The 14,726-nt window shown below is 42.2% G+C and overlaps 3 protein-coding genes across 3 annotated transcripts in view; 2 read left to right on the top strand and 1 right to left on the bottom strand.

Annotated features, from left to right (window-relative positions):
• Window positions 1–36: 36 nt before the first annotated feature.
• LOC125767912 (protein Gemin2) lies at window positions 37–1,454 on the bottom strand. The gene is made up of 2 exons (XM_049434880.1): window positions 974–1,454; window positions 37–891 (listed from the first exon to the last, which is right to left on the bottom strand). The coding sequence occupies exons 1-2, from the start codon at window positions 1,178–1,180 to the stop codon at window positions 253–255; spliced, it is 846 nt and encodes a 281-aa protein (XP_049290837.1). The 5' UTR covers window positions 1,181–1,454; the 3' UTR covers window positions 37–252.
• Window positions 1,455–1,466: 12 nt separating this feature from the next.
• Window positions 1,467–4,072, top strand: LOC125767879 (DC-STAMP domain-containing protein 2). Its single transcript, XM_049434835.1, has 4 exons — window positions 1,467–2,067; window positions 2,137–2,397; window positions 2,472–2,685; window positions 2,747–4,072. The coding sequence occupies exons 1-4, from the start codon at window positions 1,590–1,592 to the stop codon at window positions 3,723–3,725; spliced, it is 1,932 nt and encodes a 643-aa protein (XP_049290792.1). The 5' UTR covers window positions 1,467–1,589; the 3' UTR covers window positions 3,726–4,072.
• An 11-nt stretch (window positions 4,073–4,083) lies between these two features.
• The window catches only part of LOC125767875 (breast cancer anti-estrogen resistance protein 1), a 116,514-nt gene continuing 105,871 nt past the window's right edge, over window positions 4,084–14,726 (top strand). The window contains exon 1 of the mRNA XM_049434828.1: window positions 4,084–6,291. Coding sequence (XP_049290785.1) covers window positions 5,932–6,291 — 360 coding nt within the window. The 5' untranslated portion in view covers window positions 4,084–5,931. The remainder of the gene's footprint in view (window positions 6,292–14,726) is intronic.

The raw sequence follows: 14,726 nt of genomic DNA, 5'->3' as shown, positions 1-14,726 counted from the left end.
GCTGACGATGACAATAATTTAAGATTGGGAAAAGGATTTCCATAGACAACAGCAGTCTGCGACTGAACGGTCATGTGATAATTTACATGGGAAATGAATAATTTTATAACTTACGGCGAGTGTTGAGTACGAATCGCTTCATTTTAAGGTTCGCTTAATATTCGACCATGTATAGGAATAGAAGTAATAAAAACAATCACGAAGCATCTTCCGTGCAGCAGGCGGAGATTTTCGACGTTCCAGTTCTGATCCTCAAGCAATGTTATCGCCCAAATCGCATTGATTGAAGTGCTTCGATATTATGCTAATCAGTAGATTGAGCGGCAACACTTTCGCTTCATCCTCTTGCTTCAGTTCGTTGCGCAGTGCGATGCATGTTTTAGCAATATCCCGCAGCACGCTATGAATGTACGGTTCCAGCGGTTTGATCAGGCAGGCGAGTATCGCGTAAATCCACTGCGGTATCCAATCCCTGCGGTAGCCTTCACCACGGTGCAGTTCCTTGCTGTTAGTGGACGGAGTCATCGTTGTGGCCGCCGTATCACACAGTTCCGGGTCGGACGGTTCGTCCAGCTGCTGTGAAGCGTTCGACGAAGCCTGATCCGAATCCTGTAACCATTCGTGCAGATATTCGAGCAAAATCTCCAGATTTCGCTGCGGAATGCTGAGCAAAATGCTCACGTACGGCAGGTTGTTGGCACAGTATTCGTGCAGATGTTTGCGATCGTCAAAGTTGAGGTATACGTGCGTTCGCTGCAGGTTTTCCTGATACTGTGCACTGCTACGATACGATGTGATGGTGTCACGCAGTTCGGAGAACTTTTGATTTTGCATCGTTTCCCATTCCCTTGTCGGTATCAATGCACGGTGTGCTATGTTTTTAACCTCATCCTAAAAAGGTAAGATCCACATTTTATGGAAGCAAAATTTCGTTGCGCAATTTTCTCTGCTTCCGTGTGCGATGTATGCTTACCGTTGGAAGGGCACCCAGTCCGGAAAGGGTTTTCTGTGGGTTAAAAGATTGTGGTTTTTCGGCAACAACCACCACTGGACATTTGCCCCGTTCATACATCACCTTCTGTAAATACTGTTCGCCGGTTTCCGGCGTTAGCTCTGGATCGAAATTGGCATCCGGTGGTTCAACTGCCAGTGCAGGCTTTTGTATCATATCAACTTCCATTCCGGGGGGTTGTTTTCTTTATCTCCGTGTGTTTTTATGTATTGAAAAGCTGCATGTGGACGCACTTTGTTTAAATTTTAGTTTTGATGGATATCTTCTACGGTAAGGGAAGTTAAAAAAACACGAGTTTGCGTCGATGGAAGCAAACAAAACTTGGCGATTTGTTAAAATTAAAGAATGCTAGTTTGTTTTCAACAGATCTTCTTCTTGGTTGCGATGAGATAAATGACATTTGTGCACGGTTTATGACAGTGGTTTGAAAGGGTCGTAGCGAAGGGCTTTGCATACGCTTGCCGCAGCATAGTTCAAGTGAATAGGACCTTTCAGCGGTGTTGTTTTCGCGCGTTTCGGAGATATTTTTGCTGTACCACATTGATCACGTGGCCTGGTACGGATTCGAACTATCGAAATGTTCTGGCGAATCGTGAAAATCACTAGCCTTGCCGCTATACAAACGGTGATTGTAAATGTACTTCTGTTGAGTCAATTTTCCTTCCAGCCTGCCTTGTACTGGATGTTGCTTGGAATTTCCTTCCTAATCGCTCTGGTATTGCTGACACGCAGTAAAGGTGTTAGATGCGTGTCAATGCTCTTAGTTCCACAATTCCTAAGCAAACGAGGCCGTGCCGCACTGATCGGATACATATTTCTACTAACGGTTACGGGACCAACCGCCAACACGATGCACAATGTGGAAGTTTTGGGGGAAACGTTAAGCTGCACCCAGCAACAGCTAAAGATGGCCATCCGGGATACAATTGGTGCACTGAAGGTTCCTTTCCTGGCGATGAAACAAATCATTGATGAGCTGTTAAAAACTGTGGAGCAATGCTTTATGAAGGTGCAAAGAACAATGATGGAAATGTTGAAGTTGGTTAAACGAATACGTAAGTGAAGGTTGGGGTTTATTGCGCTGCTAAGGTATGAATTCAATTATTTTGGTCTTTTTTTAACAGTTCACTCTATTAAGAGTGCATACGAATGGCTGCGTGACATAGTATCCGTTTGCAATGATAAACTGGGATCACCTTCCGAACGTTGCACGCAAGCATTGGATCAAACGATCGAAACTTGTAAAGAGGAAATGGGCAACATGGACTTCCTGTGTGAAGTGACACAGGTCGGCAAAACGATCTGCTATGGTGCAAAGATGGTGGACTATTTTTGTGAGCTTATAGATTTTATAAGCGATGCTGTTATAGAGGAAATTGAACAGGGTAAGTGAGATAATCGTTAATTTGGCTACTACATATCACTTATCACTGTCGAATATGTTAACCATCTATGAAAGGCATTCAAAACCTGATGCAAAATTTGGAGGAACTCTTCCGGGTGAAGGTGGAGTATGATCATACGTTTGATTTTGCAACCAATGCTTCGAAAACGTTTGCTGAAGTAGGTGCAGAAATAAGGCAGGAGATTGTGGACCGAACTCTACCATTACGAAGAACGTTCAACTTTCTCGGAATGGTTACTAGTGGCTTCTTTGTGTGTATAGTTTTAAGGTTAGTTATGATATGGGTGCAACCATCCGAGTTATAATTATATTTCTTATCTCCTCCATAGAGCTATTCGTTATAGGAAGCGGTACCTGAAAAAAGATCATTTTGATAACAACTTCCTAACTGAAGATTTCTACAACATAGAAAATCGAAGATTGGAATTAAACATTGAAACCGTATTTCCATTGACACGCAAAGAAAGCCATCGTTATGTGCCTTTAACATCGTTCCATCTGACATGGAAGGAACGCTTTCGTATAGCAAAATCCTTAACCTTTCTAGTGATCTCTACCGTTCAGATATGTGGCCAATTAGCGGCAGATTACGCACTCTACTGGTTGCTAACGTTAATCAAACATTTTATGCACGAAGGCTCGAATCGCATGAAGGGATCCTCAGCCAGTGCCGTACCTCCACCGCTAGTAGGAGTAAGTGGAGAAGGCATACTCGCAGATACATTGCGTGATATCGTGCGTTCGTTCGAACCGATTATGAACGGAACGGCGATTGATCCTTCCCAATGTATTCCCGATGCATCCGCGCCAAGGTTTGGTCGCTACGGTCAAATCGGAACGTTATTGGTGATCTGTTGGTGCTTTGCGTTTATTGAACCGTACGGGTTGCGCGTTAGACAACTTGTAATGCGACGATATTATCCTGCACGGGCACGTGCACGTGCGATCTGGCTGTATAATGACATTCTGTTGAAGAGAGTACATTTATTAAAGGTTCTAAGAATGCACCTCACTGGAGCGAAGGATCGTAACCAACGGGCAAGCGTGAATTGGATGGATGTCGTACGGGCGAAGACTAATCGCTATTGGATCTGGCGAATGGTGTTAGGCCAGGGAGGAACTGTACGATGTATTTTGTGTGGCGATGTGTTGCAAGAGAATGCGGATCCAATTGTTAGGTGTTCTCGTACCGAATGTCCTGGAATTTACTGTCAGGATTGTTTGCTAGAAACTGGTAACAACTGTTCACTTTGTTTGGATGTTCTGATGTCGGAAGCTAGAGAGTTAGATGAAATATATTTGGAATAGTTTTAGTATTGTATTAGTATTTCTTAAGATCATAAACTCGATCAGTAATATGTTTGAGTTTTCTTACAGAACGATGAATCAGAAGAATTCTTCCATTGTTTTATTCGTACTCGCTTTAAGAGGTTCTTAAGGACATGTGGACGCAGTAGTACTCTGATGCGCTTTGATTTAGTGTTATGGTTTATTTGTGGTATGTCCAGAAAAAGCAGCAATAACCAGGCATTATACAGGGAAACCAGATTGCAGAGAGCCCCAATAGTTTGGCGTAAATTTGAAACAGTTTCTGATCACTTCAAATATCAGATCTCAAACGAACGATAGTTTGGAGATACTGATAACGTCATTCGATTCTAAATGTAATGTCTGGTGAGTTTTACAACACCATTGTATAAAGATTTGGTCCTTACTGATGCTGCAAAAATGCCGCCAACATCGAAACGTTATGAATGAACTTCACAATGAACCTCCGTTTATTCAAAGTACAGCCAGTGAACTGGCGTTTTACCGGCACCTGTATTTTCCCGGCACACGAAGCTAATCCGAATGTGTTCGGTGTGTCGAAACTCATTGCGTATTCCGCAGCCGGTACAGGACCAGCCACCCCACCATCCAAACCACCTGTAACCGTACGGTAGCGCCGTACAAAACAGCCCCATCCAACGTACTGACGTCATTGGCAACGTTTCGTTTTTGCAGCATCCAGACTGTTTTCCAAGAGGGATGCGATTTACCGGTCCCAGGCAGCAACGGTAAAGTTTTCCACTTTCATCTCTCACTGAAGCGAATGAATGGAAATGAATCCCCTTCCAGTTTGGCGCACAGACCAAGCAGTGGAAAAGCGAACGAAATTTCCCGAATGCTCGCACCAGCAGCGCCAGACGACAAACGACGCCGACGAGGACAACCAGCGAGAACCGGTAATCAGCCGAGAGAAGAGATGCCGACCTATACTACTCTATGTAGTATCCGCATCCTGCTCTGCCAAGGATAACGGGCTCTTTGTTATCTCGTGACATCGAGCTCTCGGGTGCGCTTTTGTGAATACGGATAGTGTGATAGGAGCCACCCTCCTACAGGACAAATGGAACCGTGTCTACGCGGTACATAAATTGTGAGGAACCAACACGCCACAGTGTAATTCGTTTAGATTTCCATCCATCGCTTTTGTCCGATTGTCCTTCCGGGCTTTCACGCGCTCTGTTGGGTGGGTGGGAGGTACTGTGATGGGACCAATTGTTTTGGGTAGCTACCCACATCCCCCCTAAGGCGTCGTCAGTGCGCGTGTCAAAAACTCCACCATCCCCTAAAGGGTAGCGGCCATTACCCGGTTGTACTGTGTCTGTTTTGATTTTTGCTAGTAAGTGAGTCGCATTTTTCCATCCGATAGGAATCTCCAGTGTTGAGTTTCATGCACTTTTGCCTGGTGGAAACTAAAACGAACCAACAAACAACAGGCATCCCGAGCACGAACGACGACACTCGCTACGATCCGCTAGCGAGTTCCGAGTTCCTTTCTCGGAAAATCTGACAAAACCGTGTGGTAGAGCAGATCCAGTACGTTCTCGTCCTGGCGCACCGGAGTCTGGCAAGAAGTTCCGATCGGTGTACAGTGTTTTTTCGAGTTTGCCTTTCATCCCTTTTTGGAAAGGGAAGAACCGTACGCAAACAGGTACAGGGCGGCGGAAGGTTTACGTTGTGTTGTTGTATAAGTGTGTGTGTGTGTGTGTGTGTGTGTATGGGCGCGCATTTTCATTCGGCAGTACGTCAGTTTTCACGGTCTTCTCTTGTACGGTAATCGGGCGTGTGAGTATCAATAGTTTCGACCAGGTAAAACACTCCCAGGAGTGTATCCTGTGGTGCGAGCTTTTGTATTAGCTTCGATGACTATCGTTATCCTTCCACCCAGCGGGTAAATGCAATTGTTTTCCTCACCGTTAGGGTAGGTTTTTCCGTGCTGTAGTGGACAGAATATTAATGTTCCGGTTTGCCGCGATTCAAGCGTTCCGTTGTAGTGTAGCGTGAAAGGTGCGCACACGGGATACGTGTGTCGTTTAGTTCGGCGTTGGTTCTCGGTCTCGCTCTATCGATCGTGTAGAATATTTGGTGCGAATTTACTCAATTATGTAATCATCTGTTGAACGGGGCGAATTCGAACAGAACTCATCGGGTCCAATTTACATACGATTCGTTTCACAAGTGTTACACGATGGAGCAACCTGCATCATTAACCGGTAGCGTGTTTCCGGTACGCCCTTCATTGGACCATTTACTCGCGATGGGCGATGATGATGAGGAGGAGGAGCAGGAGGAAAAAGAGGAGCAGATGAGTGAGGAGGAGTTAAACAAAATGAAGGAAAAACCGGAACTTGTTCCTACAACAAAGGATGACACAGGTGGTGGCGTTGTGACGGATCATTGTTCGCCTGTCGTCGAAAGCTCGGAACAGGCCACGAATGGAGCATCTACCGCTGTGGATGAGGACGATGACGATGAAGGTGCTTCGGAGTTGACGGAATTGCAACAACTGCCGGACAAGCAACAGCCTGCCGGCACGGCCAAGGAACAGGTAAGTTTGGTGCAATGAGTTTCTTTGAATTTGAAAAACCAAAAGCTTTAAAAAGCTTCCCAACCTCTTACGAGCTAAGTTTTGATTTGTGCCTCTCTTTATGGAATGGATGAATGTTCTTTCCTTCTTTTGGATAGACATAAAAATGAAAGCATTTTTTGACCTGAAAGCGCGAATTTGTGTTCGTTCTCATGCAACAATTTTAGCGTATTCCCAATGCGTCCTTTATCCTTTAAAAACAGGGAGGATTCTACATATTAATCCAGAATCGGTAGAAGCTGGTGGTCCCTTTGTGCGCTGTGGAAAAGAAAATCAATCTCCAGCACTAGGGAGAAGGAAAGAACACACTCAAGACCAATCATACCGGGTCTCATAGTACGCTCCCTTTCAAGTGTGACTGCCATATTGCGGCTAAAAGTAAAGTGTACAAGAGGTTCAAGCGATAGTGGATATAAGGAACATTATTCTGGGTGGGAAAGCAAGAACAGCATGGGAAGATTGGTTTTTTTTCAAGCAGTTTGCAAAGCTAAGGAAGTTTCGGCTTCAGTCGGTATGTGTAGTGGAAAGTTAGTTCCACCAGTATTCGACATCAAGCGAGTCCCGGAACTGAATTAAGTATGAGGATGAGGTAGGATTATCAAGCACACTCCTTCCTTCTTCCGCACTGGTTTGAGTGCTTTCGGACCTCTTTTTTATTTAGTGTGTCTCTCGGGGCAACGGGGGAAAAGCATTAAAGTAATATCGACCGTACAACAACACCCGGCAACGGTGGTCGAAGTTATCTCACCTTCACTGAGCTTTAAGGATTCGCTCCCATCTCGATGACTTCCGACTTTGGTCTTTGTGCTGGAGTAAGTGTGCTGGTGCTATCCCAAAACTGTAATCAACGTTTAATCCATGCAAGGTGTACCATTTTAGCAATCAGAGACGGTGTCAGGCGACAAGGACGATAGGGGAAAGTGTAAGTCGTTTTATTATAAACCTCGCGTCGTGTCTCATCGGATAATCGGGCATTCTATACAATGGCGATGGAAAATACGTTTGTCCCGGGAGATGACGGTGGCGTTGGTGATGAGTCTTCGTGCGCTGAAGCACCGCTATCATAATAACAATTTGTGTGTCACTTGTGGAAAGCGCGCTAATGAACTAATCCAGTTTTTTTTTATTTCCTTTGGCATTTTCAAACGTTGAACCTAATCCATGCTGAGAAATGGTTAAGTGACAGTTTTGCTTATCAGCCTGTGGTGAGTTATCGGTGAGAGTTTTGAATATCTTATCAGTCACTAGTGGTTCAATTTTTCTCTGTATCGCCTAAGGAATTGATGATATAGACATAAGGGAAAAGAAACATTTACCGTGAGAAAAATGGAGTCTGAAAATATGGCTCAGGTTTCGTGAAAGAAATTGTTTAAAAGAAGAGAGAGAGAGAGAATAATATATTTATTATCTTTCATTCGTCATATTCAACTCATAACTTCTTATCATTAAATTCTTTTTAAATCGAATTACTTTTACTGTGTTTTTTTTATTATTTTGCGATTTATTTATTATTTTGTATAAAATTTTAAATTTTGAATGCATTTGCATTACCTTAGCTATCTTCTTCATAAACTTATGAGTTTTGTTTGAATATTTTTTGCTCTTACGTATTTTATAAGTTTCATCTGGCGTTTTCAACCTCGTTAATCAGAACTTCGTATAGTAAATGTACCATTTTTTTAATAAAAGAGGAAATTATTTGTAAAATTAAGTTCACAGTGTCACACATTTTACGCCTCATTTCAAGATTCGTTTCACACGGCGTAACGAGTTGTAGAAAAATAAAGCGAAAATGTAAATAAATACTGATGACCTGCGGCGACTGCGTATTCGACTGCAAAGATAAGCACCACTTGTGACTATACCGAACTTTTAAGGTCTTTTACCTTTTCTATCCTTCGATGCATTTCTACATCGTCGTTCGAAGCCGATTTTGTTACATACGCTTAACACACCCGTTCCGTTTGCGACTTGGGTGTTTCCATTCGTTAGCCGAAAAATAGCTTTAAATTTCGTAAAACACGTGTTTGTAGTTGTTTAGTTTTGGTTTTATACGTAAAGACGAGGATAGACGAGGATGAATGGTGGCCGGAATGTGACTTACTTTTCAATGGATGCCCTCGAGCTACGGTAAAGGTGTCTAAGACGGCTACCTCGTGTGTTATAAGAGGTTTAGTGGCGATAAAAAGAACCGTGCTATCGGAGAAAACCGATTGACAGGCGCATATGGCGTTTTGGACAAGCAGTATCACACCTCAAACAGTGCCGCAGAGGTTAGTGGTACACCTTTGGAGCATTGGAAAAGAAAAGTGAATCGATTGGGTTAAAAAACTTTCTGTCGCCAGGTTGAATATATCGCTGTCACCAAATATTGACCAGCCCGTGATACTCTTAAAACCACAACGTATTTGCTTTAGTACCGAGACATCTCATCCACTTCTTTCTTTTTTTTCGTATTTTAGTCCGACCACGCCTAAGGTGCGGAGACCGAAACACTTGATGCGATACTCAAACAACGGTTAAAAATGCAACAAGAGGAGGGAAAAAAGCTTGGATTCGAAATGCTCATTCGTCGCCATGTGATTTACAAACAAGAATGTACGCAATGTACAAGCTTCGTGCCCGTAGGGGGATGAAATCAGTATATTTTAGCAACTTGTTGATGCATGGCATATGTAACACCGTAATGCACTTGCGTCCAGTGTGTGTGTGTCTGTCGGTGAAATAGTCGAGTCGGTCATGGAACTCCTCAGTTTCCGTAAAGTTTGTGGAGAAAGTGAACAGTTGATAGCCACTTGGCACTGTACGGTGGTAAAGGAAAGATTTGTTGGAGCGGAACTCATTTCGCTTACTTAAAGGTAAAGGTACTTTATAACTAGCCATGTTTGTACTCCCCGTTGAGACGTTTGCTCATAAAGTGGAAAATCTCTATACCCAGGGGTATTTTGGATGTGGTCATTGGAGCATATATTAGAAGTGTCTCATCTTGAAAGCATTTCATTTTTTGGATTGTAAAGTTAATAATAACTAAGGTTTATTGAAGCAAAAGAATAATGTCTTTTTATATTTTATTACTAATTACTTGTGATCTGCTTATAAATATTCTTGTCGAGATATGTAGGTATAAGCGTACGTTCCTCAGGTGAACGTTTCCTACAGGGTTGTGCATAATAAATCAAAAGATGGTCGTTAGTTCTCAAATACTCTAAATATGGTACGCCATTGATATTCTCCTTTACAGCGTGATAAAGAATACATTCTTCGTTTCTTTCGTTTGTCACACTGTTCGTCCCCCAGGATTCCCCATTGTCGAAGGTCATTTCCACCTCGGTTTAGGGAGATGATTTGTTGATTTGTGACACATGTGCGGGACCACAAAAAAAAGGTCAAATGTGTGGGCTGCTTCTTGTGCCGGTGCCGGAGCATGTGCCGCCTGTTATGTTACAAATTTATGTTTAAATTGTTAATGTTACAAACTTTAATTAATGTTAATGTTACTGTTATGTTACAAATTTATGCAAACGATCGAGCAAAACGTCTAATACGGTACACGATCAAACCAATCATTGAATCCAAATTAATGGCAACGTGTGAGTTCTTTCACATACCTACCATTTCAATATAACTGGGATATATTTATGAATATTATGACACTTTAAATATGACAACCAACGATAAACGATCGGGGACCTACTATAAAACGATCGTGAGACACCTTCTTAGTTACGTTTTTGGATTTTTCGAGTTTGTTTTTATTTTTCTTAAGGAAATTTGTCGCGCTCGATTTAACTGCGTGGCACGATGCTGCGGCTTTTCTAGAGTTCCTTTCTTTGTTGAACTTGTGCTACGAATCTTGGGGGGAAAAAAGCCGACAAACTCGCGGATGGAATTTGGAAGATTTCTCCGAAAAATGCTCTTCGCCGTATCGTTAGTGTGTATGTTCAAAGAAACGAATAAATTGTTGTTTACATCCTTTCGAGTCTTTCCTCTGCTCTGCTTTTTCCCTTTCACGGTTACAAGTGTATGTTTCTTTCTTTGGGTTATCTGCTTTCGTACGCAGGCTGTGTGTGCGGTAGGTGCTTGCCGGTGATTTCTTTTTCTTTTTTTTTTTTTTGGTTTAACTTTGGCCGGTTTGTTTATTATGCACACGCCACATTTTGTCGCCCTCTTTATAGGCTCCCGCTCGTTGGCGCGAACATCAAACATAATAATCTAATTGTGACCACATGTTTACCGCTGCCATGAAAAGTGAGCTGCCTTTTTTTGGTCGTTTTATGATTGATGTCTTTTTTTCGGGTTATTGAATCAGGGAGCTTTATCGATTGTTGGCAATATATTGCACAGCAATTTGATGTTAAGATACAGTAGGTTCTTTGGCACTTTCACCAGATTCCTACCTATTTCATGAGAATTAATTCTTCTTCTTGAAAACTGTCGTGCTTCAATTAATGAGTACAGCAATCTCGCTTTAAACATATTTGAGCTCTGTATAAGAAATAGAAATAAAGTATGTACTCTAGTTCTATCTGCCTTATTTATTTAAGTTTAATGATGAGGACGTTTAGCCGTATTGTCAGCCTCATAGAGCTGAGGAGGAGGCTTTATTTTTTTGTCTTATCCCGGGCGTACTCAATAGAAGTTCTGTCTGTCTATTACGATATTAAAAAAGCGCATGAATACTTGTACTTCCGTTCTCATCAATCATGCGGACTACCGTTTCATTGGAGTCGCTTTTAATTAAATTCTGAATGATAAGATCCACCGCCACTAACGGCAAACCGCAAAAGCCTTCTCACAAACAGTAGCAGAGCACTATGTGTTGTTCCAATTTCCCGTACACAACAAGAAGACGATAAAAATAAACGGCCAAACATAAGAAATGGTCGCGTTCTTTGGACGAGAACCCATCGCAGACATATAACACCGTGGACGGTATCGTATTGTCTGTACAACTTGTGTTCTCGTTCTATTGTTATTGCAGCTCGTTAACTGCTTTCGGATCGATCGGGAATGTGAAGTGTGAAGATAGTGTGCCCGTGGGCATAGGGCACAGACCAGCAGACACATTGCGCAACAGAAACTGTAAGAAAAAGTGCTTATCACCGGAACCATCACTGTCCGCAGCCAAATGCCGGACAAGTTGCTATGTTTGTTGATGTTTTATTAGTACATGGGTAAACTAAGAGCGTTTAAGCAAGGAACGGGCATAGACGAGATAAGACGAGGAGTATCGTAAGATTTGAGTAACGATTCGCTTCGAGTCATATTGAATCCATCGGTGAGATGGCAACTTTTCCAAAAAAGGGGTTTCGGATCGAATCGTGCTCATGTTTCGCTATCACGAAAGTGTGTCCCAATAGGCGTCCACCGATATTGATTACCATCGCAAACCGCCCCAAAAAACTGAGTTCACCTTCGATGCATGATGTTGACCTTCTGCATCTTTGAGGTTCAATTTCCTACGATGAGAGATGCACTTTTCTTTACCAGCTTATCGGTTCGTGGTACCCTTTGACCCGGTGCTGGACCCTGGAGAAATTTCTCACTGACCGGCGTGTAGTTTCTCCTTGGGTAGTGTACGGGAACTTGTTTTTAATTTTTGACCATCTGGAATGCCCCAAACATCCAATCTTCTTTCCCTTCATCAACAATACCATCAATGGCTCCACGTGCCTGTAATATTTCTTTTCCACGTGTGTGTGTTTTTTTTCCCTCTCGTCTTCTAGTCACTAGACGAGAGTCTTTTTTTATGCCGCCTGCGGGTTTTCGTTTCGCTGACGGTTCGTTAGTGTCCATTGCTTCGAATGGTACCGACCCAACCAGCACAATCGTACCGGAACGGACGAGTTTTCTTTTCCTCGGTGCCGCGTAGAAGACGCTCTGCCTTGGCGTCCTCACGAGACCATGATGTCGACGTATCGTAAGATGCATTTGTGACAACAGGAAAGGTTGTAAGGAAATGGAATTTCAAATAGCATTATCTTGGAGGCAGAGGAGGTAAAGAACGAGGGGACAGAAGTATACGAGACAGGTCGATAGGGGACGCCCTTTGACGTCGCTTTCGCTGGTGATATTCTATGAGAAGCAAAGAAAAGTCCAGACTTCTAACACCCGATAGCGTATGCTAGTTATCCTTTTCCTCGTGGAAATGGATAACCAAAAGTTAGTTTGGTTTGTGCAGACTGACCCAAAAGATGTACTTTGTGTTAAATGCATTCCAGAACCGAACTACTGTTGTGCCTTTTAAAGCATGAATTCTGTGCTACAATGCTACAATGCTACAATTTTCGAAAAAAAAAATTAAAATTAAAAAATGTCCCATCTCATAAGAATTCATTCATTCTATCGTCTTTGTGATTTGAAACTGATATGCAAATGTTTACCTGCTGCTTTACCTACCCATTCTATATACCGATCAGGGCCCTTAAAAAAACATCGTTCGTTCGCGGCGGTTTTCTAATTAACCAAAACGGCTAATTAAAACCGCCCCCTATTTTCATTTAAAGATCCCTTAACAATAGTCCCCGCATCTTGCTTTAAACAGCCTTATTGAGCAGCCCAGATCCATCTATTGCCCATGCTACTTGCTTTATGCCGGTGCGATGCATTGTAAAAACCATTTTTCCATTCTTCTGCAGAGAGAAGAGTGTTCACGCCCCTCACGTTTCTACCCACGGATCATTATTTCTTTCCCCGTGGTTATGGTATTTTACAGCAAACTTGGTAAAACTTTTTCTCTTATTTAATGCTTGTGAAGTGCAACAACAACAAAAAAACAAAACCATTCTAACACAAATATCAGAACGAACAAAATAATGGGGTTTTCCGACTGGGAGTCGGGAGTGCAAATTATGACTTGGCGCAAGAAGCTGGATACAGCGAATGCGAATGAATGTTTTACATTATTCATCTTTCCACAGCATAACGTGGTTGCATGCTTTCTTCAAGAGAAGATGGTTGATTTTTTTGTATTACTTTGTTCGGATTGTAAAACAGATTTTCATTCTTCTCGGGACAACTCGACGTGGAATGTTCGGTTTTAGGTCAACGAAGGTGGCTGCTTAATACCTATATTTTTTATGTCTTTCAATCTATGAATTATAATGCTTTTGTTATAGCATTTGTTGCGTTTTATTTGTTTATTTGTATAATAAATAGCGCACATTGGTTTGAAATGCGTTAACGTAAATTTGTAAGTAAACGTTGTACTAAAATTGTACTAAAAATAAATGAAAGGCAAAATTGAACTCCATTCCTCAAACAACGCTAAAGGACAGCAAAAGAAGGTTTCTAACACCTGCCGGATTTGTTTATTTCTTTGATTATCTATGTATCAGTTTGTTCCTCTCTAGGATCCACTTTAGAATGGCTTGTCCAATGCTAGCTAACAAATGTCGAGGCTCCCAAAGTGTTGACAGTCGTTTGAGGTCAACTGTCCAGCCGGTCGCTTCGGTGTTGCTTTTTTCCCCGTTTTGTTGAACAAACAGATTATCACGCGATCTATTCAGGCGAGATCTTGCTACAGCTTCCGTGCGTCCGTTTCCTCCGCTTTTTTTTTTGGGTGTGGGCATCCGTATCACAGATCGATCTGATGTTGATGATGGTGGTCTCGTTTCCAGAAATTCTTACTACGACGAGCTTACGGTGCATTTTCTTCGTGCACCACAGGAAACCACATTCGGCTTTGCTTTTGATTATTTTTTCCCCCAACAAACCTCTCGACGTTTGACGGGTGCTAATGAGCTTAAAATTAGCTTCATCTATTCAATGGCCGGTGGCTGTTGCTGCCCGTTGTGCCTTTCATGGAGTGTGGCAATAAAAGTCCGATCCAAACGAAGTAACACTTGGAAGAGTTTTTTTTATTCTGGTGTAGTTTGTACATTCGTCAATGGTGAGAATCATATGTATGGAGATGCTCGATAGTACAACTTATTACAAGAAGGAAACTAATTGGTCAAATTTATTTAAAAACTTTAAACAAACTTTATGTTACATTAGAATCCCAAAATCCTTTTTTTCATTGTGCAATTTTTGAGTGATTTAACGTAAAGCTTACTTAAAAGTTCTTTATAAAGTCAGCACCCAAAACTGGAGGAAAGAAGTCAATAAAAGTTCCCAATAACTATAAACCAACTCTATACATGGAAGTCGGAGACGATCGGCAAAGGAAACAAAAACAAAACAATCAAATATGATTGAACCTGTTACTGATATCCGACAGCCTTCCACGTGAAGCAGTCAAGAAGCAATTTAATGTGCAAGTGAAGAAAAATTGACGTCATAAAACGGGGCGAATGTTCGGCACTGGTTCGTTTTGTTCCTCTCGCGGCAAGGAGATAACGGAGCAAAAAGGAAGAAGCACCAAAACGATAACACCGGTGTGCAGTGCAGGATGT

Source organism: Anopheles funestus, chromosome 3RL (genome assembly GCF_943734845.2).
Source record: "Anopheles funestus chromosome 3RL, idAnoFuneDA-416_04, whole genome shotgun sequence".
NCBI lineage: Eukaryota > Metazoa > Arthropoda > Insecta > Diptera > Culicidae > Anopheles > Anopheles funestus.
Note: the sequence above shows the minus strand (reverse complement) of the source record. Positions and strands in the feature narration are given on the sequence as shown.

Coding starts and splice junctions, on each gene's coding strand:
- LOC125767912 (XM_049434880.1), bottom strand. CDS start 1,180: ATGGAAGTTGATATGATACAAAAGCCTGCACTGGCAGTTGAACCACCG. Junction 892..973: donor GACTGGGTGCCCTTCCAACG/GTAAGCATACAT, acceptor TTACCTTTTTAG/GATGAGGTTAAAAACATAGC.
- LOC125767879 (XM_049434835.1), top strand. CDS start 1,590: ATGTTCTGGCGAATCGTGAAAATCACTAGCCTTGCCGCTATACAAACG. Junction 2,068..2,136: donor GAAGTTGGTTAAACGAATAC/GTAAGTGAAGGT, acceptor TTTTTTTAACAG/TTCACTCTATTAAGAGTGCA. Junction 2,686..2,746: donor TTTGTGTGTATAGTTTTAAG/GTTAGTTATGAT, acceptor TCTCCTCCATAG/AGCTATTCGTTATAGGAAGC.